At 44.3% G+C, this 26,593-nt stretch overlaps 2 protein-coding genes across 12 annotated transcripts in view; one reads left to right on the forward strand and one right to left on the reverse strand.

Annotated features, from left to right (window-relative positions):
• The window catches only part of Scaper (S-phase cyclin A associated protein in the ER), a 447,154-nt gene extending 432,456 nt beyond the window's left edge, over window positions 1-14,698 (forward strand). For 10 of the 11 annotated variants that reach the window (XM_076851161.1, XM_076851163.1, XM_076851160.1 and 7 more), the window contains 3 exons: window positions 8,646-8,837; window positions 12,220-12,271; window positions 14,579-14,698. In XM_076851161.1, the coding sequence (XP_076707276.1) occupies window positions 8,646-8,837; window positions 12,220-12,271; window positions 14,579-14,682 (348 nt within the window). In that variant the 3' untranslated portion in view covers window positions 14,683-14,698. Of the gene's footprint in view, window positions 1-8,645; window positions 8,838-12,219; window positions 12,272-13,004; window positions 13,121-14,578 lie in introns of all 11 variants that reach the window. The other variant, XR_013090777.1, reaches the window with a different exon arrangement.
• Window positions 14,699-21,547: 6,849 nt separating this feature from the next.
• Window positions 21,548-26,360, reverse strand: Isl2 (ISL LIM homeobox 2). Its single transcript, XM_076848709.1, has 6 exons — window positions 26,303-26,360; window positions 25,293-25,482; window positions 24,746-25,008; window positions 22,781-23,064; window positions 22,045-22,212; window positions 21,548-21,664 (listed from the first exon to the last, which is right to left on the reverse strand). Exons 1-6 carry the CDS (start codon window positions 26,358-26,360, stop codon window positions 21,548-21,550), a joined length of 1,080 nt encoding a protein of 359 aa, XP_076704824.1.
• Window positions 26,361-26,593: the final 233 nt, after the last annotated feature.

Genomic DNA, 26,593 nt, shown 5'->3' on the forward strand with positions numbered 1-26,593 from the left:
TTACAGACTCTCTCAGCTGTCTCTTTTAATGAATTTAGATGTCTAGACACCTATTTTTGCCCCTCTGTTGAGGACATTTTGTCTCTGACAAGAAAAGGAAAAAAACAAATCAAGAATTCATCAGTTTAAAGAATTTGCCCTAGTGAGATTTAACTATTTGCATTCATTTCTGTCTGGCTCCACACCCCACTCTCCCTGCCACACTGGCCCACCGAACTGGTTTAGTCTTAGATTTGACAGACTCTCTCTCAATGTGTGCTGAAAGAAACTTCTGTGGCCCTACCACCCTGCCCCCACTACCTATACCATTGTGCCAAGAGGCCAGTGGCTCAGACAGGGTGCTGCCCAAAGTACCCATCATCTGTCCTAACAAATTCAAAGATGGCATTATCTAAGGACCTTGAAAGACTTGGGATGAGCAGGCCAGGGCCCTGGTGTGGTGGTTCAAGCTGCAGGAGTCAGGTGTGAGAACCAACATTCATTCATTCATTCCCCTAAATAGTTAACGAACATCTATCATTAATCAGGAACTATGTTAGGTACTCTGACACAGACTGGTGATGCAGCAGTGAATAAAAGGGACATATAGCCCCTATCCTCATACAGTGTCTATCCTGCAGACTATTAAAGACTGAGGATTCACATCAGTCTGTCTTTGCCTAAACTATTATGTTTCTGGAGCAAGGCCGGGTATGGTTGTTTTCCAGTCAATGATAAAAACAGGGCTAGGGTCCCAGTAACATAAGTCTTAAGAAACTTGGCAAAGGGCCTTATAGAGGAAAAAATACAGAGCTTTTTAAAACCATTGATGGAGTCCCCTTAAATAAGGAGAAAATTCAGATTTTTCTTCTGACTTTTAGATCTTAGTAAAATCAGCAGATTGAATGTAAATAAGTAAAACAGAACATGAGTGTTTTCTTTTGTGTTTGTTTTGCTTGTATGTGAGCTCTAGAGAGCTAGGGATTTTACTTATAGAACACTGTGGTTGAACTTTTATATAGGTAGGGGGTCAAGAAACTGCTACAGAGCCTTTTTCTAGTTTATTGTTTAGTGTCATGGTTTTGATATGGTTAGGGAATAAACTATTCTCATAAATGAATTTTGCAGGTAGTCAAAACACAAATATGTGTCTAAAACACAAATATGTGTCTAACATTAACTATTTTCCATCTTTTTTTATAGTTTTAAATGACTAGCATGCCTTTATTTTATTTATTTTTTGTGTGTGGTACTGAGGATCGAACCCAGTGCCTCACACATGCTAGGCAAGTGCTCTGCCACTCAGCCCCAGCCCCAGCCTTATTTCCAATCATTTTTAAGAAATATTGTATACTTCCTGCCATTGTAAACAAATTATACTTAATATAATATATATTTTTGGTACCTTATGAAGTGCTTTCCTATTACAATGTTAGGTACACGAGGATTATCATGTATGTGGAAACGAATTTTAAAAGTGTAGAGTACTAAATAAAGGTAATTGGTCATAATAATAAGATATTTTATTACAATACAGTTTGTTCTCAAACCAACTGAAAAGGGTAGAGATGTTCACTCTTACATCAAATGGTTCCAGGCAACTTTATGAATTCTCATTTCTGCTTGAAATAATTTTTATTCCCACCCTTTCACTTATTCATGTCAGTCCATTTTCTTCCTCTTGTCAGTTTACCAGTTTGTCTCCAGCAGTCTTCTTTTTAATTTGCTGCTTCCAAGATCCTGGAGACAAGAAGACCCTCTTGTACTAGACTTGGTTCTAAAATGTGAATTGGTAGACTGAGTTAGAGTTTGCAGAACTTTGCTGTGAATAACTGGTCTGGATTTTGTGGGAAAACGGGGCAGTGTCAGGATGTCTCTGACTTGCTCAGTGTCTCCCCCCAGCTTTGGCCAGAATGGATGGATGCTTAATAAATACTTGATGAATAGACTGATCTTCTGCTCAGAGGCCTGCTTCCTCCTTTCCTGGCTTTTGACTTCATTCCAGGTGTTCCCAGTTGGAAAAAGGGAGTCTTCAAAGGGGACAGGAGAATTAGGCTGTTTTCCATTTATGTAATATGGTGGGCCATGCTAGCCACTCTCTATGGAGTAAATGGGACAGCTATCATTTTATAGATGGGAAGTCTTCAAACTCTCTCTCTAGGCTGCTTGCATTCTGGACCAGAATGCAAGACCTATCAGTACCCTACTTCCACTTTCCTTTTTTTTTTTTTTTTTTTCTGTTTTATATTTAGCTTTTTGGCAAAACTGTACCAAGACTATTAATATATTTTATACAACAGCATTTGTTTCAAATTTTTAAGACCAGAGGCTAGACATTTAGTGGTAACTGCCTCTTACAATTGCTACACTTATGGCAAGGATTTTGCTCTTGTGGTTCATTCAGAGACCTCCAGAGTACTACAGATTGAGAGAAGGTGTGGAGTCTCTCATTTGTACAGATGGATTCATCACCAGATCAAGAATTCCAGACAAAATATTTCAGACTTCACCTGCAGACCATGAAATGTGGTGGGGATTCTCAACACCTTCATAAACTGCCTGTCATTACCAGAATAAAAACTACAAAAAGACATACATACACACTGGGAAAAAAACTAATAAAGATAGTTGTAATCAAAAGAGCACATTCCCTTCAGTGACTAAAAAACTGAAAGTGGTTAAACATTTAATAAGAGTCAAGCCCCTGAAGTTGCCATAAGGACTTCATACAGAGGTGAACAAGAATAACACAGGCTTCAAGAGCACTAGGAAATTAGCGTGCAGTGGCATGGAAAACCTATGGGTCTGGAAACAATTAAGTCCTGATGCCATAGCAGCTTTAGATTTAAAAAGCAAATTGTTCTGGCTTGGTGGCACATACTAATCCCAGCTACTCGGAAGGCTGAGGCAGGAGGATCACAAGTTTAAAGATAGCCTTTACAACATAATAAGACTCTATCTTAAAATAAAAATATTTTTAAAAAGGGGTTGGGGGCATAGTTCAGTGAAAGAGTACTTTCCTAGCATGTATGAAGTCCCGTGTTCAATCCCCAATACCAGGGGGGAAATTTTTATTTAAAGATGACAAGAAAGTGTTTTCATTAAAATATACCTTAAAGCCCCCAAATATGTATTTAAGACCAGATTTTCAGTTACTCAGAATCTATTGAGGCCAAAGACAGCTGACTACATAGCCATTGCAAGACAGTGTTCATTTTACATCACGTGTTCCAACAGTTCACTCCTGAGAATCTAGCCCTATCACCAACTGTTGTTCCTCTCTTTCCAAGTTCTTATATCTGATAATTTGAGACAAACCCAGCACCGCACAGCACATAGCCAAGAACTCGTTATTTGATACTGAGCCAGGAAGAGTGATGTGTCTTTGAAGAAAGGCCTTTTGTGTTAGTTTAATCTGTATGTCAGTTGGTTTAGTCTGTTTAGAGTGGCAGTGTATCATCCTCATCTTCTTCTGACCTGGCAACATCATGCAAGAAGCAGACTGACAGCCAGTCATGGAAGTGAGCACAGGCCTGGTGATAGAGAGCTCTCTGCCCTGCATGGGCCTGGGAGGTAAGAAGATGCCCGCAGTCAGAGTTATGAGTGTTTTACAGGTCTGACTTCACCAATGACTGGCTGAGGGACCTGGGACAAATGTCTTGAATTTTCTGAGTATAAGTTTCCTCCTTATAAGAGCATAATAATCCCTTTTTACCCATCTCAGAGTTTAGCAACTCAGATGATGTAGGTAGAGGAGCCTCCTGAGTACTCTCTGGGATTTCTGCTGTGTTGTCTACTGCTGAGATTCTGGCAGTGAAATAGTCTAGAAGACCTTAAGTTCCTTCATACCACATGATATCAGTGTCACACACACCCACAAAAGAATGAAGGTCTTTTCTGGACCTCTCCTCTTAACCTACACAGGGATTTCTGAGTTGGTGCCCAGGACCCTGAGGATCCCAATCCCAAATTCCCTCTAGAGAAGGAGACAGCGTCTCACAAAATCCATTCTTTATGAACTGGCTATACATACCTGAGGCAACAGAATGTAGATACCATGGAGGCCTCCAAGTCAGAAAATGACATCTGTGCCTCATGAGAAAAAAATGATATGATTCACCTACAAGGAGTGTTTTAACCAAGGGCTCTCTGTCACTTTACTTCATTCATTTATGTATGTTTGAAGATTTGCTCTGTGCCTGGCCCTCTAGCAGAGCAGCAGAGAACAGTTTCTGCTCTCTTGGAACTGGGGATTAAACTACATTCACTTAGATACATGGTGTCTGCCACCATATCTTGGAGTTGTAAATGAAAGGCTGTGCTTGGCGATGATGTCTAGGAAGACTTCTGGGCTTCAGGATTTCATTAAGTACTTCAAGGGAAATTTCATTCTGGGTATGAATCGGGATCCCACAACACCAGCCTATTAGCTTTGGCTCTACCTGCTGTTTTCAGATTGACAAATGTAGCACAACAGCCTCAAAACATGCACACACAGTAAGTTAAGCCTTTGTTTCTCTGTATCATTACCTGTATTTCTTGGATGGTGCTTATGTTGGGATTTTCTTTTCAGAGCTGTCAGAATGCATTTCCTACTTTGCCACCACAAGATCCTGACTGTCATCCCCAGCACTGTTTGCATAGCTCTTTCCTGTGCAGGCAGGGCCAGGGAGAGATCTTAGCAATGACATTTCAGGTGTCATGAAGCTTGCTGATAGGTCCCAACCAAAGAGGAGGGCCTGTCTCTGCCAGCCCCTCTACTCTAAAGAGGGATGGGGTAGGATGATGGAAAGTCTTCATTCATTAGGCCTTACACTGGGAGGAGACATGTAGTTCTAATACATGAGGATCAGACTCAGAATAGCAGAACTAGTGAGCCAATCAAATATTCAAAACTAACATTGGTTTGTACTTTGTGGTCACAAACATTGTCTCATTAGATCCTCACCTAAACTACCTGTTTTTGTAGAAGGACCTTGAGGCTCAAATGTTAAGTGACCATAGCGTGTCAGAACAGAGCCAGACTGAGAGCCCTAGCCAAAGGTCAGCACTCTTGAGCCTGTAGGTTCATGCTCTACAACCACTGAGAGCCAGTGACCCAGGAAAAGCCACTGGACTCTGAAATACATCTAATTAGCCATGGCACCTTGCTAATAAAATCCCCTTCTGGGTGGTGATAAGAAATGAGTCAGAGCTGCACTATGAACTGAATGTGTTCTCCCAAAATTCATTTATTAAAGCCCTAGAACCCAGTGTGACTGTATTTGGATAGGGCTTTTAGGATTTAGTTAAGGATAAATGAGGTCATAAGGATAGACCAGTGGTACTGAGAAAAGGTCATTTGAGCACATGGTAAAAAGACAACCAGCCACAAGCCAGGAAGTGGGCCCTCCCCAGAACCTGATCATGCTAACACCCTCGCTTCAGACTTCCAGCTCCAGAGCTGTGGGAAATTAATTCAAGCCCCCTAGTCTATGTTACTTTGTTGTGGCAGGTCAAGCCAACTAGCAGTCTAGTATTGAAAGTTTGAGGGTCTTCCACTTAGGATTTCCAGGTGCCCAAATCTGATCCAACCTTTAATATCCAGTGCAGCCCTCCTCATTCACCTAGGTAAGAGCAATCTCTTTGTCCCATGAGGCCCCCATGGGCCTCCCTTAGCCTTCCCAGCCTCCTTTTATTATTGTCACTTGTGTACACAACTCATCTCCCTGAGAGTTAAAGCCTGATCCTTCCTATCATATCGCATCTTCATTCATGTGTTTAGGGAAGAAACTTTCTTTATTTTCTTTGTGTCTCTATAATATTAGTCTGGCACTTAGCACTGGAGACATTCAGTAAATGTCTGCTGAAGTTAGCCCTCCCTGGTTGGAGCCAGAGGCCTAGTGGGTGGCTAAGGTCAGCAGCAGATGAAAGAATCAGCATGCCCATTTGTCTACTCAGATTCCTCTCCTTTTTCTTTCTTTCTTTTTTTTTTTTTAAAACCAGATTCCTTTTCCTTCTTGGCAGTCAGTCCTCCTGGCCCTGTCTTTCCACCAGGTTATAGCACACATGGCCAGTATGCAGCTTTCTTTTTTCAAGTCACTGAGATTATAGGAGCATGACCTGTGCCAGCTCCAGCTTTCCTTTTTCTAAAGCTACTACTTCCAGAATTATTACTAATTCTAAAAAAGAAGTATTAGTCATGGGTCTGTCTCTCCCTCCTCCACTCATTCCTACAGCCCCTCACCAGTGATATAAGAGAAAAAAAATGGTGGTCCACGGGGCATTTAGGTAAAAGATGTCCTTCTTTGGAGACTGTGAAATTATGACTCTTGTCTCTTCTTAGAAGACCAAAAGAAGAACCTGTATTATCTATGCTTTTTTCTTCAGTAAATGAACAAGAATGGCTCCAGGAAAGCCTTGAGGAATGCTCCTATGTACTCCACACAAAATGGAGACATTCTTCCCTCATCCTCTAGCCCAATCTTTCAAAAGCCCCTCGGGCAACTCTTTCTTGGGGCTTAAAGCCTAGAGCATCAAATTCAGGATGTTTGCATTCCTAGACTTGCTTCCCTGCCCCAAAGGGAAGTGCTTAGCCTAATTCAGTTCAATGTTCATGCCCATGACATCCACCTGCCACCCCTCTGCCACAAGCCCACATGAATTAGCCCACCACATCTCAGTGCTACAGCTTAGCCCATTCCTGGACCTCCTGATTCCATCCCTCCCACAATGTCTGAAATGTGATTCAAACGACATTACCAACTAGATGTTCCACTCTGGCTCACCGCCAAGCCCAGGAAAGGTGGAGGTCTTCCCAGCCCTATAGATTCCTTACATGTAACCTGGTCCTGTCATATGGTGGTCCTATGAGTAGAACTTCTTAGCTCCAGGGTAACGAAACTGCCTACATTCATTTGTGTCTTCTATAATCCGGAGGCTTAAAAATAGTGGCCTCTGGCAGGTCATCTCACTATACTGCTGTTGATATCTTTAAATTCACTCTGTATTCTGGCAACAGATAATTAGTTCTGCCCTCTGCTTCAGGAGGCCAAGTGAAGTAAGTTCTGGTGAATCTCTGACGTTTTCTGCTAATTTACCAAGAACCAGCAGTTGATGTCATGGAGTTATCATTGTGCCAGTGCCAGCCAGATTGGCCAGTTTAATATCTTTTCAGTTATCAAATCATCCAATGATAGCATTTAGCATTTCAAAGAAAAAAAAAGCATTCTTAATTTTTGTCCAAAGAGGAATTAAGACTTCTAATAATGGTATCATAATAAATTCTAAAGTGGCAACCATTTGGCTGTGTTATAAAATATGTATCTAATAATTAAAATAAAACTTAAGTAAATGCATTATCAGTAAACTAAATGATAGGGCATACTTTTCTCAGCCACGTCAGACACGGCAGCACACAGCCATGTGTGGAATTGTCACATAATGCAAGTCTTTAAAATTCCTTTCGGATTTGAAGGTATTAACAAGTCCCTATCAACATTCTCTAAAGGTTTTTGATGTCATTTTAGCTATTGAACAAAAATATGTGAACTATTACTTTGTTGATTTTGTTCTTAAACCAAACTGCATTATCATCTAAGAGTATGTTCTTAAAGTATTGTTAAAAGTACTTTGAAAACTTGTAAATCCCTATAATTTATGTTTCTCCTGCCTCTGCTGTTTCATTCTGTCCTTCTGGTTTTAATTTGAATGCAGTCCTGTCTGGGTGTGTACCTGTAAAATTGTGTTTTTCCAAGTACAATTTACAGTCCTGACCTTACATTTTACAGTGTTCCTAACCTTCTCGGAGCTTCCTCCTGTACCATGAAGTGGGCTTTGGGTCACCCAGCTCTTTCATATTAGAACTGTCTAATCAGAGTTACTTGAAACAGATCTGATTTTGACATTTCTTAGTTTATCATGTAGGCTGAGGGAATGAATCAGGAGGGCTTCCCTGCAAGCCCATTAATTGCCTTGCCCTATTTCTTAAAATGTACACAGTTGTAAACCTAGACTGTTTCAAGAAAACAGTCTCATTTATGTAAACAATTCTCCTTTTAGATTCAGTGGCACTGATGGGAACAAAGATAAGAAGTATGGGTTGGAGGATTTTTTTGGAGCCTGAGCTTGCTGAAACAGTTCCCATTCCCCTTCTAGTTGATCCCCTATTCTCTCTCTCTCTCTCTCTCTCTCTCTCTTTCTTTCCTTTTTGCCTCTGTCTGCATTTGGTATATCCAGTGAGCTAGGCTAAGGGAAGACGGAAGTGGGGAGGGCACAGGAGAGAGTATCTTACTACTTGTGAGTGAGCTCTTTGCAGGTTTTTAAGGAATGGGGCTACTATGCTTTCAAGGGGCAGGGAGTGCTTTGTTAAAGCAGCGAGTATTCTGAATGCATTTCATAGGCATCCTCTCTCCATGGAAACTGCACCCTTCATCATGGGTTACAGTAATTTTTATATAGCTACAAAGCTTTTGGAATCTTTTCCTCAAATTAGGAAATGAGATTTTAAATTTTCTGCTCTCTTCAAATATCACTTAAAATATCACTCAACTTAAGCTCTGTTAAGGAGTTAGGAGCCTTTTTCTTTACACTCTCTCAGTATGTTCTGACTGCATAGATGGAGGGGGAAGTGAGGGGTGTGTTACCGGGGCTCTTGGCAGTGGACCTGAACTCCTCCTCTGTCGCAGGTAATCGTGCAGTCTGGCCGCCACCCCACAGTGCTGCAGAAGCTCTGCCAGTTGCCCTTCCAATATTTCAGTGACCCGCGGCTGATCAAAGTGCTGTTCCCTTCGCTTATTGCTGCTTGTTACAACAACCTTCAGAACAAGATCATTCTGGAGCAAGAGATGAGCTGTGTTTTACTGGCCACATTCATTCAGGTACCTCGTACATTATGCCGAACTCTCTAGCTTTGTGTGTAAATTTACTGCAACTGAGAAGCAAAAGTGAATCAACTGTTCTTTCCTCCTTACTGTCTTTGAAAAACTTCACCAGTTACTGTACTTAAAAATTGATTTCTTAAATATCAGGATAGTTTCTAAAATCTCAGTATTAGAACTAGGGTTGTTAAAAATTATTTAATTTTTTTCATGAAGAACTGCAAGGAAAGGATGTTTTTGCCACTAGTGAAATGGAAACCCATATTTACAAAATGTATATAAAAGACCATAGACTTCTTTACAGCTTTGACTGTTGTATTCATCTTGCTCTCAGTCTAGATAGAGGGAACAGGTAACAATTGCTAAAGGAAAAACGATTACAACTTCGGTTTATTTGTAATTTTTAAAATGTGATTCTCACAAATGTGCATTCCAAGAAGGGCAGATAAAAGCCTGTTATGTTGCATTTTTTTAATATTTATTTTTTAGTGGTTGTTGTACACAACACCTTTATTTTATTTATTTTTATGTGGTGCTGAGGATCTAATCCAGGACCTCGCACATGCTAGGTGAGCGCTCTACTGCTGAGCCCACACTCTCAGCCCCTGCATTTTTTTTTTTTTAATCTAAAACTAAGTACAGCCTTATGGTGCTGTAGAATTAGTGCTGTAGCAAAATAATAACTGCCATATCTAAATTAACTCAAGTCAACTGACAACAGGGATATCAAGGTGACTGTTATTTTTTTAATCTTTTTTTAAAAATATTTATTATTTAGAAGTAGTTGGATACAATACCTTTATTTTGTTTATTTATTTTTTTGTGGTGCTGAGGAGCGAACCCAGGGCCTCGCACTTACTAGTTGAGCGGTCTACCGCTGAGCCACAATCCCAGCCCGTGGTTGTTCTTTTAACATTTGCTAATAATTGATTTTTGTGCCATTGTACATCTTTATTTTCTGAAAATATCCCATTATCTTTCAGATGTTCCACTATAAAATCATTGTTTTTGCTCCTTGATACATATATGATTAGAAGACATTGCTTTCCGTTTTACATAATAGTGAAACAGAAAGCAGAATTCTGTTGTAGTATTGTTCCTTATTCTAGCTAATATACATCGACCACTGTGGAAAGAGCGTGATAGTGCCCAGCTCCTTAGGAACCATGAAGGATGACTAATGAGTTCCCCAACCCTTCTTTACCTTAGATAATGATTAGTAGTTTACATTTTCTAAACTACCCTCTATTAGATCACAATTAATAAAAACAACTAAATTACATTTATAAATGTCTTATTTTCAGCTTATTACATTTCACTCTGGGTTCCATTTTCTGAAAATGTTTTCAAGTTAGACATTCAGATATACATGTTGGATTTTCAAACTGTCTTATGCATAAATTAAAATCTTATAGTACAGGCAGACACAATGGTGCATGCCTACAATCCCAGAAGTAGGAGGTTCACAAGTTCCAGATGAGCCTCAGCAACTTAGCAAAACTCTGTCTCAAAATGAAAAATAATAAGGGCTCATGAGGTAGCTCAGTGGTAGAGCGCTCCTGGCATCAATTCCCAGTAACAAAAAAAAAAAAAAAACTTATTTAATCATCATATCAATAGAGGATTCTTAATATATATTTAGTGCTTTAGGATTAAGTTAAATAAAGATACATTGTAGAGAATTTTTTAAATGTCATCTTTCCATTCAGATTATTCATTCTTGTATTTAGCAGGTAACTTTTGCATGTGTACTGTGGCTGGGCACTGCTTTAGGCACTGGGACTACAGCAACACCAAAAAATAAAAATAAAAAATTAAAGCTCCTCCCTTAAAAGATATTACTTTGAATATAAATAAATAAATGAACTAACAAACACATAGTATGTCAATGATGGTAAGTGCTATAGAGAACAATGAGGTGGGAACAGGGCCAGGGACTACAAGAAGGTGATATGCGGCTTCTCGTGTCATGAAAACAGAAGCCTCAACCAAAAAGTGATATTGAAGAAAGACAGTTGTGCATCTGTGCCACCTGTGCCACTCACACTTTTAAGTGCTTAAAAAACAACTTATAAAAGTACAAATGATATCAGAATCTAAAGTAAAGGTCATGTGTTTTTCCTATTTTATATGATATTGATTACAAAGTACTTCTAAATATCCTTTTCTCTATTCCAAAAAATCCATATTTAACATAAAATTTTTGCAAATCTATAAAAATTTCACATATTGCTTATTTGTGTATTATATTAAACTAGTGAAGTTAAATCAAGTTTTTTTCTATAAATATGTTCAGGAGAATGACAGTGCATTGGATTGTAGTTTATAAAATGATTCTTCAGAGGCTGGGGTTGTGGCTCAGTGGTAGAGCATTTGCCTACCATGTGTGAGGCACTGGGTTCAATTCTCAGCACCACATATAAATAAATAAAATAAAGGTCCATTGACAACTAAAAACCAAAAAAAATTAGGAGCTGATGCTTTATTGCAGATTTCAGAAGATTTACATATTGCAATCTACATTATTCACTTTCTATCTAAAAGTAAAAATACCAGACTTTAATATTTAGCTGAAGCCAAGCACAGTTGCACATACCTGTAATCCAGCTACTAGAAAGGCTGAGGCAGGAGGATCACATTTGAGACCAGCCTAAACAAGTTTGTGAGGCCCTGCCTCAAAACAAAAAGCTTAAATTGGTAAGAGATTTAGCTCAGTGATAGACTACTTGCCCAGCGTGCATTGATTGGATCCTAGGTTCAATCCCCATAACTTGAAAAACAAAACAAAACAAAAAAAAAGCTGCAGAACATCTATAAGTGTTGTTATATTTGTTTTTGTTGGGTGGTTGGTTTTTGGTTTTTTGTTTGTTTTTGTTTTTTGTATGACTGGGGATTGAACCTGCAGCGCTCAACCACTGAGATACCTTACCAGTCCTTTATTTTTTTATTTTGAGATAGATTCACTAAGTTGACCTCAAACTTTCAGTCCTCCAGCCTGAGCCTCCTGAGTCTCTGAGATTACAGGTTTGCACACCCACACCCAGCTATATTTGTACTTTTTAAAAAGAGTCTTTAAAAATCGGTCAGTAGCTTAAAATGGTAATTTTGGCTTAAATTTTAGATTTACTAGGTATAAAGTCGTAGTTTCCAAAGTAAGCAACAACCTGGCTCCTGGTAGTATTTAACAAGATTTAAATCATCACTATTTGTTTAAAATTTATGAGAACCTGGACTGTGTAACATCACTTTCTTTAGCCTTTATGTTTGGGTTCCAGATTATGCATGTGAAAGTGGTTGCATGAATCAGAATTATATTTAAACCTCCCTTAGTCAAACTCTCTACTCAAGGATTTTGAATAAAAACACTTCTCTTTTCACACAGGATTTTGCACAGGCTCCAGGTCAGACAGATAACCAGTCTTACCAGCCCAAAGGTACGTTGAAACTAAATTTCATGTGTTAACCAAAAGAATATGTTTGCACCCTCTTTTCTGGAATTGTTAAAAAAAAATTTAATTTAGTACCTCACCTTAAATACTTGAGGTTTACGTACCAAATATTTCTCTGAGTAAAGAAATCAATTTTGTCATAAAACCCAAGGGCAGTATAATGTGCAGAGAAATCTATGGAAGTGAAAGAAAAGCACAAAACATCTTTGTGTTCTTACCTCAGGCAAATATACTAAATAGTGAATAATCACTAAAGAGCCACTTTGTAATACAGAAGATAATCATATCATTAACATTGGCCTATGTTGCTCACATGAATGCTGGAATTACATAGGTCTGGTTCTCTACCCATGTTAAGAAGAAAGTTATTAATGATAGGAGCCCATATTTCCCCCCTAAATTCAAGTACTTGGACTTTTTAATGGACAACTATTGTTTTCCCTGGAGAAAAGCCATTAAATTAGCAGTATTCAAGGGCCAAAGATTTATGCACTTTTTTCCCCTGTGTTCTCACTGAGAGTTTCCTGTGACCAGAGTCAAAGTTTTAGAATTTTAAACTGCATTTTTTTATTTTTAAATATTCTGTCACCCAGACTGTAATTGATAAATACAATTTGGTCTTTGGCTGTCACAGTAGCATCTCCAGTCAATAAGAACCCTAGTCAAGATTTTCACCAATTCTTCCATTAGTTTGACAATATTTAAAATGTTCATTCAGATGTCTGCGGCCCAATAGCACCCTCTGAAGTGTCCACTCAGAATCCCTTGGAGAAACCTTGAGCTCTGTCACACACGCATGCGCGCGCGCACACACACGTCATCTACAGTGGGCAGGTATTGTAATGTACATAGGAGAAAATATAACTAAAGCTGTTACAATATTAGGAAAAAATGCCATGTGTTGTTGCCTCAGGTACTCAGTAAAGTAAACAGAAAGCTATGCAGCTCTTCAGAAATGCAAGTCAACATTATAATCAGTACCATTTGCCTAAGCCGGAATTAGTGTGCAAGTTCAGTTCTGCCCTGACTCAGTCACAGCCTTTTTATTTTAAAGCTATTGGGAAAAATCTGTATAACTTCTTACTATTTCTTACAAAACAATTTTTAAATTTTTGAATATATGAAAATACTTAGAAAAGTCCTCTAATAAAGTTATTTTTGATCGTACAGAATATTTATTTATTTATTTATTTATTTGCCAGTAAGACATATAAATATTTTTTTTTTTTTGCCTGCCCAAAAAAGATGAATCACCATTGTAGCATATCTGGAAAGTGCAGTCCCCAGGAGCTGCCTCCATCTGCTTAGTGGACTGAGAACTATGGAAGTCTCCACCTTCTTTCTTTTCCAAAGGACCATCTTCCGTGGTTATTCATGCTTTCCCCAGTTACAGCAGACTTGATTCACAGAACAGCAAATGCTATGCTTTCTTCTGAAAGAGTCAGCACTACCTTAACGACAGCTCACATTATGCTTACTTGATTAAAAAAAAAAATTTCTTCCACCTATCTAGTTTGTATCATGGACAGAACATTTGTTCTCTTTTTGCTTAAAGACATTTTGAGTTCATTGCACAGATAAAACTCTTGAGTATAAAAGCAATTCCTGGGAGCTCCACATTCTCAATGCCGAGAAAGCATTTAGCTTTCAAATGCCCACTGCCTGGCTGTGAGATTATTTGCTTTACCTATATCGCTGGCCAGTGAGGCTCTTAACCATTCCCTCTTCTCTGTTAGGTAGGCAATTGAATTCCAAATTTGGACAATTTTAGACTTATATTAAACTAAATTCATGTGTTTTTTTTAAAACAAATATTATCATTTGGGCTGGGGGTGTGAGCTCTTGCCTAGCATATATGAGTCCCTGGGTTCTCTTCCCAGTACAAAAAAAAAAAAAAATCAACCATTTATATGCAGATTTGCCCTTTCAAGACTAATTTAAAGATAGAATATATGAAATTTTATTTCATTCATGTACTTACTTTCCATAGTTATTTTCTTAATTCTGGAGTCCAAAACCAAATTTTTCCATAGTGTTTTACATATGGGTTAATGTCTCAATATTCTGGAAGCACAAACTGGACTGTAGTTAAAATATATTTTATACTGTAGATAGGTGGGTATAGAGATTGATCACTTTATTCACATAAAATGTATAATGGTTTATTTGAAGTGACGTCTGTGTTGTACTCATTAAAATAGATGTAATTTCTTAAACTGCAAAGAAATCTTTTTAATTTAATCTCTTTTAATTTTATCGTAATTTAATTTAATCTTTTTCTCTCCCTATCAGGAAAATGTCTTGGTTCCCAAGACTATCTTGAGCTGGCTAACAGATTTCCTCAGCAGGCCTGGGAAGAAGCTCGACAGTTTTTCTTGAAAAAAGAGAAAAAATAAATGTTTTGTTTGGTTCTGTGTTTGAGTACCTTGTTAATATTTTAAATTGTTCAAACAAACGTTCTAACTGTTCCTTAAAAAACTCCTTCTCATGTGTTTATACTCTCCCCCTACAGTGTAGATATGGTATATACTTTGCACTATTTATAATAACTGTAGATACTTTAATATTCTGCCTAATTTTGCAAGTTTATTTCATTTATACACAATATTTTGGAGTGTGTTTAACTTCCATCCTCTGATAATACATAATTTGCATTTGTAATATGGGAAAAATTAGATACAAAATTAGCAAGTCAGTTTTGTTCTCGTAATAAAATAACTTATTCTGTTTTCAGTGTTGACTTTTTGTGTTAAGAAAATACAAATTTGAAATAAAAGTGTTAATTCCAGCTCCTAAGTTATCTTAAAGATTTAATCAAAATTTACCAGCTCTAAATTTTCCTTTTTAAGGTTCAGAGCAAAGATGTTTACAACTTTTACATTCTACTTGCATTGTTTGGGGTGTATTTGAAGTGAATTCGGAGCGTTGTATTAATTGGTCTGCCCAAGCTTTTCTGGCAGAAAATACCGAGGATCTCGGTTAGTATTGCTTAACTGAAATCATTCTGAATAAAATTTAGTGACCTGAAAGCATCAATCACCCTTGAATATTTTCTAAAGTAACTGTGAAGTGAAGCCACACCGAAGCAGAAGTAAAACAGAGGGTCACAATGGCACTGAATAAGTTTTAGACTACTATGCCCCGCTCAAGGCTGGAGCTGGGAGGTGCCTGGGAGGTGCTGACCTTTTCCTATGTGTTCTCTTCGTTTCTCCACCTAAAGCCAGTGGTCAGTGCTAAGCCTTCGTTGAGTGACGTGAGTAATAATTTCTGTCAGATAAGAATCAAACATTACCAAGAAAAAAGATCTCGTTGAGAAAACTTGATCCAAAAAAAAAAAACCACGATTAAACGCAAGACTACTTGGGGGGCGGGGGAGTCGGGCTTGAAAATACATAAATTTTACCTTTTTTAGAAGCAAGCTTACCTACTTAATATTCAAGACACTTCTTTTTGGACCCTCACAGATCTGCCAAGTTATGAATACGCTGTTTTTACTTTATAAATCCAGAGAAAATAAAGAGGTCCCATTTTTTAAAAGCGGGGGCGGGGGAGGCAAGTCCTGCCCGTGCTTTGGGCGCTCCGCCGCCTCCGCAGGACCCTCACGTTTTCAGGGCCTTGACTTAGTCTGGGCCACCGGCCGCAAGTTTCGACTCCAGGTCGGGGACGTCAGTGCCAAATCCCGGCCCTCGAGAGGCCCCTCCACTTGGGTGGCGCCACAGCCGCGGAGCGCCGGTCCCAGGACTGCCGCCGCCAGTCGCCGGGCGCTCAGAAACGCCTCTCGCCGCGCACCCGGAGGCCGAGGCCAGACCCCGGCATTCTCCAGCTCCAGCGGCGGAGGGGGCGGAAGCAGGTGTCGCCGAAGGCTTCTCCCCAGACCCCCAGCCGCCGCCGGCTTCCCTACCTGGAGAGGAACTTCCGAATCCCGCCGGCCCAGCGCTCTCGGGCCTGGGCACGGGATCCTTGTAGCTGAAATGAATCATCAAGTATTTATAAGATTTCCTGCAAGACGCTCCCCAATAGAATATACTTCTTATCTGGCGGGAAATTTGCCAAAAAGCCATAAATAATTGAGACAGCTGTGATTAACCTCCCAGAAACCATACCAGAATTCACAATTCAACATTTAATTGAATGCTCTCCTTGCCCCTCGTCGCGGAGGGGGCGAGGGTTTGAGGGAGAAACCCCGGCCCCACCCAGCGGGGACCCTGCGAGGGCTCCTCGGTGCCTCCAGTCTCCGAGTTTCAGGAGGGCTCCAATTCCCTTCTTTAATGTGCGCGGGGACGAGCCAGCAGGATTTAAGCTCCAGCTCCCCCGGGGTTTCTGACTTCTAAGCTCTCCCGAGATGGAAGAGCGCGACGCCCAGGTGAATGCGGGCACATCTTGTTCCAATTTGCCGGTGCCACCACAGGATTTCTCCTGGGACAGGGACCGCCTCCGGGATCTCCCGAGGCTCGGGGGTCACAGGCGAACAACACTGGGCCAAGGCGAAAGATCTCTGCTGGATCCACCCAACCTGGAAAGTTGGTCGAACCGGGTACAACTGAGGCAAAAGCAACAACTTTGTTGGGGGCTTTAGAGCCCAGAATTTGAGTCAAATCGGAAAAAGCTGCCCAAGGCTCTGGGGAGCAGCAACATTTGAACGCTCAATGCAGTTGCCCAACCGTATTTCCTGCTCCGGACCACAACTCGCTTCTCCCGGAGCTCAGCAGGGCTTGTCCTCCCCCCCACCCCCCCACCCCCCCACACACCCCCCCACACACAGGCGCACACGTGTACACACACACACACACACACACACACACACACACATCAGGATGTTAGAGCTGCTGCTTCCTGCCTGGTTCCGGAGCCTCTCCTGCCCTGCAGTTACTGGCAGTAGCGAGAGCTGTGACCTCGAATCCCGAACCGGCCCTCGTTGACCTAGGTCCTCACCTTTTCCTCCCCTAGACACCTTCCACCTTCCCCAGAGCAGCTGGGAAAACCACCTGGGTCATGTCTTCCAAGTCTCCTTGCCGTGCTCTTGGGAAGTCTCAAGTCTCAATCTGGGAAATCACTTCTCACTCTCCCCATTCTTTCCCTTCCCTTTCTGCTTCTCCTCTCTCGCCACCCAGCCCTGGGGTCTCCAATCTTCAAACCTCACCTTCACTCAAATATCCTGCTTCAAGGAAACTCAACCTTCCTGCTCCTCTCTGTGTTCACTCCCTGACCCACTCTCCCTGTGGCCCAAAGCTGCACTCACCAAGCACTCCTGCCTCTCTGGAAACTTTGATGCTGGGGCCCCAAGTGCTTTATAATTTGAGCTGCTCCCCACTCCCCACATCTGGATCTCAATGGAGTTATTTTCTTATGCCCTTTCCTGCTGCCATTACTATACTCAATCTAGCTCTATTTATCTGCATCTTCTTCTATGCACAGTCTCCATCAACAAGGTGCTACTCTATAATTGGTCAAACAATCCTCATTATTGCACTTCATCTCAGTATTTTCAACAAAGTTTACCTTTACATCAATCAGACCCACATTTAAAAGCCTCTAATCTTCCCTCCATCAGCTTAATAAACTCTGAATTTCCTGCTTTTATCACAACTCCATTGGGAATTTACTTCTCTGCAAATAATTATTCATCCATTGTTTTCTCTTTCTAGCATGGTGCTATTCAACTAATTCTCTTGCTGTCTTCTGGTGAACACTCACATGGGAAAACAGGCTTACTAAATATGTGGCAGTTTAAACCCTTCCCTAGGCAGCAGAGACAGAATCTTAAATTTTCTAATGACCAATCTTAAACAATGCCTTATTTAAACCGTCTTTGCAGCTCTGACAAAATCGAGCTTTACAATATTCTATATTCAAAACTGAAAGGCTGATTTCTGATCCACACCCATTAAAGTTCATTGGGAATACTGCCACAGGGACTGAATTTCCCAGATATGTATTAAATTGTGTGCCATAAACTTTTCCATCTCTGGGAATCTCTTTTCTGCCACAATTTCATAGAGCTACTCAAATTATTAGATAAATCTTCTGAGAAAAATCTTATTCTGAAATATATCTAGTTAAATAACTCACTCCAATTTTCTATCTATGGTGTCTCTTCTTGAATTGAGTTTTTACTACTCAAATGGGTATCTCATGTTAAAAGTTCAGTTAGCATAAAATACAACACTTGTAATTGTTACAGGTAATTTAATTTACCGGGAAATCCCTACTGTATTACAGAGGATGTTTAAAGATGATCTGGGAACCAGTAAAAGTGATATTTATTGAGGTAACTAACCAACCATAGATCTCTGACACCTCACCAGGAAACCGGTGTAAGAAGGCTATAGAATGAACCCTTTTCCTGGAAACCAGCAAGGAAAACAATGCACCCTTTGGGTGGCTAGTAACAAGAGAAAAAGTTTATGATGTTTGACACTGTAATACAGAGAGATACAGGCATCTTAATATGCAGTAACCACTTTAACTGGGTAATTTCCCAATATTTGAAAAAAATGCTCATATAAATATTGTAAAGAGAAATTAGGTTTATGATCTATGGATGGTGAGAGAAAAGATAATTGAAATTAAATAGGTAGATATTTCAATTCACAGCATTAAAATACTGCAGCCTGTCAAAAGCAAAAATTCAGAGCTAATTAACAATGACTAATGAAATTCTTTATTCAATAACCTGTTGTTTCCTTTTTAACAAAAAAAGAAAACCCAATAAATCAAAAGTTTTCAAAAGTAAGATTTATTGGAAGTTTAGTCCCTAGTCCAATAGCCAGTCAGGAGGTTAAAGAAGAAATCTGTATTTCTGCATGGGATGGAATGGTCTAAGTTAAGGGAATGAAGTCTCAAAGAACCTAACCCTGATTATTAAAAGCGTTTCTGGGCACTTGAGAGGTAAAGCTGTTCCTCATTAACCCTGCATATCTCTTCCCTTATCTCTAAGTTTGCAGCACTATTTCCTAAATCCCAAAGAAGGGGAATGTTCTCTTTAATACTTGTGCTAGCATCACCTTGGCTTTCAGGAAATAAGATATAAACGTGGCTCAATTTTCCCACCTCTTCCCATTTTCTTTCAATAATTGCCAGCAAGCCTTCCATCTCCATTTGGGCTGGGAGTGGGGAGTGGATGAGTATGTGTGAAGGCATCCTGCCAAAAGTTCTGCTGAAAAACCCACAGTGGCCTCTGGCCAGGCACACTTAAATTTAAGGTCTCTAACACAAGGCACCTATTCCTCTCTATCCAGCGACTGCAGCTGCCCCTTAGGCACATTTTTCCTTACTAGCTTTTACCTAAGCTAGGATGGCAACTGTCCACCATTTAGTTAGGGCGTGGCCCTCTTTCACAACAACCCCTGTACAAAGAAGGAGGCACTGTGCGTCATTTAACTCTATGGACAAGGAAATGGAAACTCAATGCCAGAGATACTGGCTGGTAGGTAGTCTGGCAACTGCCTGAGCCCATCAAGTGAGGGCTGGTCTCCGGAAAGAACTGTCCTAGGCTGCCAAAGGGTTAAATATTTGTAAAGGGTAAAACCTGAGCCTACCGTTTTTTGTGTGTGTGCTTGCCCGGGGGCCTGCTGGAGATTCAGTATCTCTAGGTTATTTCCTGCGATCACGAAAGTCAGTTTTCAAGAAAACAAGTCGCAAGGGTTTGAAATGTCACACCAAGTGACCTGGGCACGGCATATCCAGGGGCCATTCCCAGCCCCCTCCCACCCAGGCCATCTCCTACCCCCTCCATTTCGGATCTGGAAAGAAAATAAACCAAGGACACGCCAGACTGGTTCTGGGTGGACTTATTTTCCCCGGCAGCAGCCATCCTAGAGGGGGCTTGTTGTGGCTCCTTCAGTGTATCGCTTGCAGGTGATGCCAAATGCAGATAAGGAGCCGCCGCCCGGCCTTCTCCTCTGTCTAGACTGGGGAATTAATAAATGCAGCGAGATTGATCACGTCGCGCAACCACTTTGGGACAGCACGGAGGACCGGGCATCGTGACCGGCGGATCTGGCCGGGGTCGAGCCCCCTGGTTACCCCGGGCCCAGGGCCGGCCTCGATGCTTGGCGGCAGGGCCAGGGCTGCTGGGCAACGCGTCCGGGGCTTCCAGCCTTCCCTGGGAAAATAAGTGGCAAGAGGACCCGACTGCTGCAGGCCTAGAGTGCAGCGAGAACCCGAAGCCCCAGCCTCGGAGGGCGCCCAGGCGCAGTCAGCTTTAGGGCTGGGGAGGCACGGGATTGAGACGTGGCTGAGAGGGAATGACACTCTCCCTCGAAAGCCTGAGCTTGATTAGAAAGGAGTAGGTCGCGAAGCCGCCAGGGGTGTGCAGAGGGGGCCAAAGAAGGCGGCCTCACGTGCCCGCGTACCTTCTCCGCGAGGCCCCCAGAGGCCGCAGGCAGCGAGCGCACGCCGGCTTCCGGAAGGGCCTCGGCGCTCGCACGCAGCTCCAGACGCACGGCCCCGCCCCCGCATGACGTCCAATCCCTGCCAGGCCCGGCCCGCTGGGAGCGGGAGCTCGTTGACCAGCGACGTGCGAAGCCAGGGAGTGAGCCCTGGAGCCCGGTGAGGAACGCAGACGAACCCTAGAACCTGCATTGGTCCAGCCTCCCGTTGCGCCAACAGCACACAGGAGCGTCTAGGCATTGGATTATTTTTTATTAAGATCAAAATATTCGTCCCACTATGAACTGGATGTTCTTACAATAAATAACAATAACTTACGTTTGTTTGTTCGGCAAAGGCTCACACAACTCTGTCCTCCGTCGACTGATAATTTAAACATTTTAAAGGAAAGTCTTGTTTCTACTTTTTCGCAGCAATCATGCGCTTTGGGGATTGAGTGTCTGTTCCTTTGGGTTATCCCTGTCCTCTTCCCCGCAAAACCCAGGCGAAGCCGCTGGGCAGCACTTGGGCAGATTTGGGGCAGGAGCCTGCCCGGCCCGGGAAGAGCCCTGCATGTTCTCCACGCCAAAGTGGTTATGTGGGTGGTGGAGTGGAGCGCGGGAGAGGAGAGGGCAGAGCTAACCCTAGTAAACCCCAAATTCCGGTTTGGAAAAAAATAAAAGTCCTCGGAGCAGAGGTCTCCAGTCTTGGTGAAAGCAGGTTGCGTCCTGGCGCTTTTGGCTGTCCTGACCGTTTTTTCTCGGTCTTCTCTCTTTAAATAATAATAATTACAAAGGCGAGAGAATTTTCGGAGCTGGAATGGCCTGAGCATGGGTGATTCTCATGCAGGGAGCATGCGAGGTCCACGGGCTGGCAGGGAGGGGTCCCCCCTCACGTCTCCACGGGACTCGGCACCATACTGTTGGGGGTGTCTGGGAGCTGCGAGGACAGGGAGGTCACGTCGCTGCCAGAGGAGTTGCCTAGGGAACCGGACTCGGAGAAGGAGACCTGGGGTGATGGAGACATCAGGAAGAAGCAGGTGAACCACACCGGAGCTGCCCCTCCGAGCCTTGCTCTCTGTGTCACGGAATGCCCCTAGGGGATAGCCGCCGGCTGAGAGCAAGCCCTGCGGAGGGAAAAGCAGGTCCCCTGCAGCACGCAGAGGGACCAGGACCGGGATGCGGGATGCTGCCGTCTGTCCGGTGTACGCTTAAATCCAGGGAGTCCTGGGTGAGAGTGTGTTGTGGGCTAGGTGAGACTGCAAGACCCGCTGCACTCTCCCCATTGCCAGCCCCTCGTCCCATTGGTAGCCCCCTTCCCACTACAGCTAAAAGGCTAAATTCCCACCCCGAGAGTCCGGAGGTCGGGGCGGTAGGGCAGAGCCTCACCAGCTGCTGGAAGGCTGGTTGGTCCAGGTCACTCTGGAGTGCGAACTCGCTGAGTGCTTTCCATGGAGGCTGGTAGGTCTGCACCTCAACTGCGCTGCCCTGCACCGCGCTCTCGTGGCGAATGGGGCTGCCCGCCACCAGGGGCGTCCCGGTAAGTCCCTGCAGGCTCTGCGAACAAGCAAAAGACACTGGGCGCTCAAGCTAGGGCTCGCCTTTTACGCCACCTTTGGAAACGCAGTTTCAGGATTTTAGGCCTGCACTGGTTTGGGGAGAAGCGCACACCCTACTGAAGGCGGAAGAGCCCTACTTTCCACTGGAAATAACCAGAGGCCCGAAATTTGCAACCAGTCAGTGCTGGGAGTCAGCAAGGGCAGAAGCCTGTGCTACCATCCCTCCCTAGGTATGCAGAGGATGTGTTCAAACCGAGCCATGCTGAAAGACACAACACGCCAGACCAAATTCCAGGCGCTGCACACACCCATGACACCAGGGATCCTCACTGTACCCAGGACCCCAAACTCTGGGCTGCTACTGGGACAAGACTACCCCACCTTAGACAAATTAATTAGGAAGCCTTAAACCCCAAAGCAAGTCTTGCTCTGATGGTACAAACACCTGCTATTGGAGAGTCCGGTTCCCTTTGATCTCCCCAGAGCCCGCCCATAAAAGGGCACAGATACTGTGGTGGGAACCGAGGCCCCACCCGACCTGTTCCTCTGGCGGCGCAGCCCCTCACCGTCTTGTCATTGTGCTGCTGTTGTTGCAGCTGCTTCATAAGAATGGATTTCTTCTTGTCCTTGCACCGCTTGTTCTGGAACCATACGCGGATGACCCGCGGGCTCAGGCCGGTCATCTCCACAAGTTGTTCCTTCATGAGCGCATCTGGCCGCGGGTTGGCGGCGTAGCACGTCCTCAGAGTGTGCAGCTGCTTCTCGTTGAGCACAGTCCGCACTCGGGTCGTCTTCTCCGTCTGCTTGTGCACGTGTGGACGCAGCGAGGGCTGTCGGCCCGATCCAGGGTCTGGGAGGACAAGGTGGGGCGAGAGGTGAACGAAGGGCAGCCACCTACTCGCCCAAAGACTAACCTCCGGGCGGCAGAGCCCTCCAGGGCCCGATTTCGTTTCCCTTTTATTTCGTTTATTGTTCCTCTCTCAAAGGAACTTTGCGTTTTCCCCTTTTTCCTTGCTCCCAGGTGGAGTTGCCCTGCTGCGATCTCCCGGGGCTGGGGACCACAGTGACTATCCGGGTTATGCCTCCTCCACTCACCCGACCCTAGGAGAGCCGCTAGGCCCCTTAGGGACTGGCAAAGTCCTCCGAAAGAAGTCGGAGTTTCCGAGGAAGAGACCGGAGGCGCGCCCGGGACTCTGGCGGGAGAAGGGAAACTAGCGTCCCCGGGGTAAGGCGCGACTTTGGGATCGAGGGATGATCTCCCACTCCTGGGGGCCTGTGAGGGCCCTTCCTCCTGGTTCAGAGCCCATTCCACAGGCCTATGCCACGCGTCTCAAAAACCAGGCCTGGGGCAAGGACCGGCCTCTAGGGCCCCACACAGTTCCTTCCTGCCTGCCTTGGGGCCTTTGAGCCCTAGGACCCTTCTCCCAAGGCTCCAGATTCCCCTGGCCCAGCGGGCGGAAAACGCTGGCACTCTCGAATTAGCCTCGAGTTCTCTCAATTCCTGGGAAATAGCCCGATTCCTGCAGCCTGCAGAGACAGCCCGCAACAAACAAAGGGGAGCCCCTTCCAGATCCCAGAGTTGCACTCAATATCTGCTTCGTTTTGTGCCACAGTCCTATCCAAACCTGGTCTATACACTCAGGGATACATGCTGTATTGATTAATGTTCCCCTAGGCATTTCTAGGTCCAGATAAATATTTACAAATAACCCATCCAGCCCAATTTCCTCTTTCTATAGGGAGGAAATAGAGATCCAGAGAGGGGAGGAGTGTTGCAAAGCCACCCAGCACCCAGAGGCTCAACCTGATCTAAATATCTGTGCTATAATGCCACCGGCTACCTGAGGCTGGGGTCCCAAGCTTTCTCACTTTCTAGGCCTGCCTATGGTTACATTAATATCCCGTTTCTAGGCAGCTGCTGATTAAGACACAGAATATCCTAGTGAGGGTTTTCTTTGATACAGGAATCTGCTGTGCCCTTATACTCTCTCCCCAAGAAGCATTTGACTAAGTTGTGCATCAAATTGGGCCTCAAAATACAAATTACAGAAACCTCTTTGTTGGATGGTTGGCCTTCGGTGGGCTCCTGACTGGCTGAGTGCCTTCCCAGCTCCCAGTTGGGAGCTGTATTACTTACATATACACCCCCAGGCAAACCTATCTTTCCTTTCTGGCAATAACACATATTCCTGGAAGAAATTCCAAATACAAGTCCCTCCGACAGGCACCATTTAAAATCCCCTGTTGGCATTCACTTTCTGCTTCTTCTAGCAGTGTGTCCCACATATTCCCAGTCACGGAGAACACAATTCACAATTCCCCAAATTCATACATGCAATGTCTGCCTGACACAGACGAACACACAGCCTGGCTCTCAGCACACAGTTCCGCATTCATACGGAAAACCCGATACAGCAGACGGAACCTCACGGAACTGACCACTTCGGGTCAGGAGCATAGCACCCCTACAAACACACACACACCACTGACACCGACGCAGGCGGGAGGCGCAGCCCGAGCGCACGGCTTACCTGGCAGATGCAGGCCGCGGGCTCCGGGGAGAGGACCGGGGCTGCGCGGGCTGCCGGCCGCGGCGCGCTCAAGCAGGAGGCCGTGATCTGCGCGGCAGAGCAGTTCGTGCTCCCTCAGCGAGAACTCATCTCCAGGCAGCAGCTGGCGGCTGCACACGGAGCAGCGGAAGCACTCTATGTGGTACACGCTGTCCCGCGCCCGCATCACCAGGTCGCTGCTGCTGAAGCCCACCTGGCACTTGGCGCACTTGATGCCGAACAGCCTGGGGGCCCAAGGCACCAGCTGCGTCAGCGTGGAGCCTGCAGCCGGCCTCACCTCCCACGCGGCTATGGGGTCCGGGAGACTCTCGCCCCAGATGCTCTGTGGCTCACTGGGGGCTGCGGGGAACTTGCCCGCAGGGATTCTGGGCCCAGAGTTGCGCCGACGCACCGGGGTTGGGACCGCCGTCTCCCGGGCCTGGTGGGAGCAGGAGGGCGGGTTGCCATCCCAGGCCTGGGCCCGGCCCTAGCAGGCGGTACCGGAATCCCGAACTCCCTCCAGCCTCACCTTACGTAGTCCCGCTTGCAGTAGGTCTTCCCGTCTCTCACGAAGCACGTGCACGTCTCATCTAGGTACTGGCTGCACTCGGCGCACTTGAGGCAGGCGGCATGCCACTCGAGGTCGGGCGACACCCGAAGGATAAACTGGTCGTGGATTTGACTCCCGCAGCCCACGCACATGGCGGTCCCGGGCTTCTCTGCCGGGGAAGGGCGCAGGGCCCGCGTCAGGCCTGGCTGCCCGGACCCCGGCCGTCCTCGGCCACTCCAGCCCCAACCCAATCCGCTCGTTCTTTCACTCTTTCAAGAATTGTGAGCGCAAGGAAAAGATGAGCTTTCTAATGGTCCAGAAAATTGGAAACGAAAAAACAAAATATTCTGATTTTGTGAAGGCTTTTCGTCTCCCTCTCCAAATACTTTCGCTATCACATTCATTGAACACGGTCGTTGAATCAGTATATCTTGTAACTAAGCTCTGGGGTGAGACGAGAGTGAATACAGAGTTCAGCACCAAAGACGCGACATCAATACTGAACGGTGATGTCCCGGCATTTCCGCCAGCACATTCCCACTCACTGCGACTCCCTCCTATCCCCAAAGAGACAGACACATCAGCTTTCAGTGGAGTCCCTACTCATTCTTCTGACATGTCTTAATTTAAATATCTCAGATGAAGCGAGATAAATCTTTCCAGCTTTGAGAGACCCAAAGACAAGGAAACAAACAAACAAAAATCCCACATCCCTAAATCAAATCGGATTGCCTTAGCGCAAAACAGAAGCAGAATTCACACCCTGAGGTCAGCCTATCTGGCTCGAGAAACAGTATTTAATTATAAAGCAAAACAACAGATTTCAAAGGATGAGCAGTCCTATAGGAGAAATGCACTCGTTTTATTTTTTCCCCTCAAGCACCCTGTCAAATAGAAGCCACTTGTAGAATCCACTAAACATTCTTCTGCATTAGAAATATTGCATATTAAGCACACTCATACACACCCACACAGAGAGAAAGACTTACTCTTGGAATGATCCCCCATAGCACCCAGAAAAGGATAATGAAAAATAATATCCACCATGCAGAAAGAGATGTGCGCAAAGTGTGCGACCAAGGGCAGAAGGATGAGGGTCGTGCGCCCAGCCTCGGTTCTTTGCTAACTAACTCCTCCTGCCCCGCGGAGTTGAAGGAACGACTCCGCACCGGCCCGCACGCAGCATGACGTCAGCACGCACTCGCCCCGGGCCGGAGCTGAGGGCGGGACCTGTGGCGTCACCAAGCTTCCCCAGAATCGCTAGGGATGAGGGGGAGGTG

This window comes from Callospermophilus lateralis, chromosome 3 (genome assembly GCF_048772815.1).
Source record: "Callospermophilus lateralis isolate mCalLat2 chromosome 3, mCalLat2.hap1, whole genome shotgun sequence".
Taxonomy (NCBI): Eukaryota; Metazoa; Chordata; class Mammalia; order Rodentia; family Sciuridae; genus Callospermophilus; species Callospermophilus lateralis.

Coding starts and splice junctions, on each gene's coding strand:
- Isl2 (XM_076848709.1), bottom strand. CDS start 26,360: ATGGTGGATATTATTTTTCATTATCCTTTTCTGGGTGCTATGGGGGAT. Junction 25,009..25,292: donor TGCAAGCGGGACTACGTAAG/GTGAGGCTGGAG, acceptor TTGGGCCCCCAG/GCTGTTCGGCATCAAGTGCG. Junction 22,213..22,780: donor AGCAGCACAATGACAAGACG/GTGAGGGGCTGC, acceptor GCTTGTTCGCAG/AGCCTGCAGGGACTTACCGG.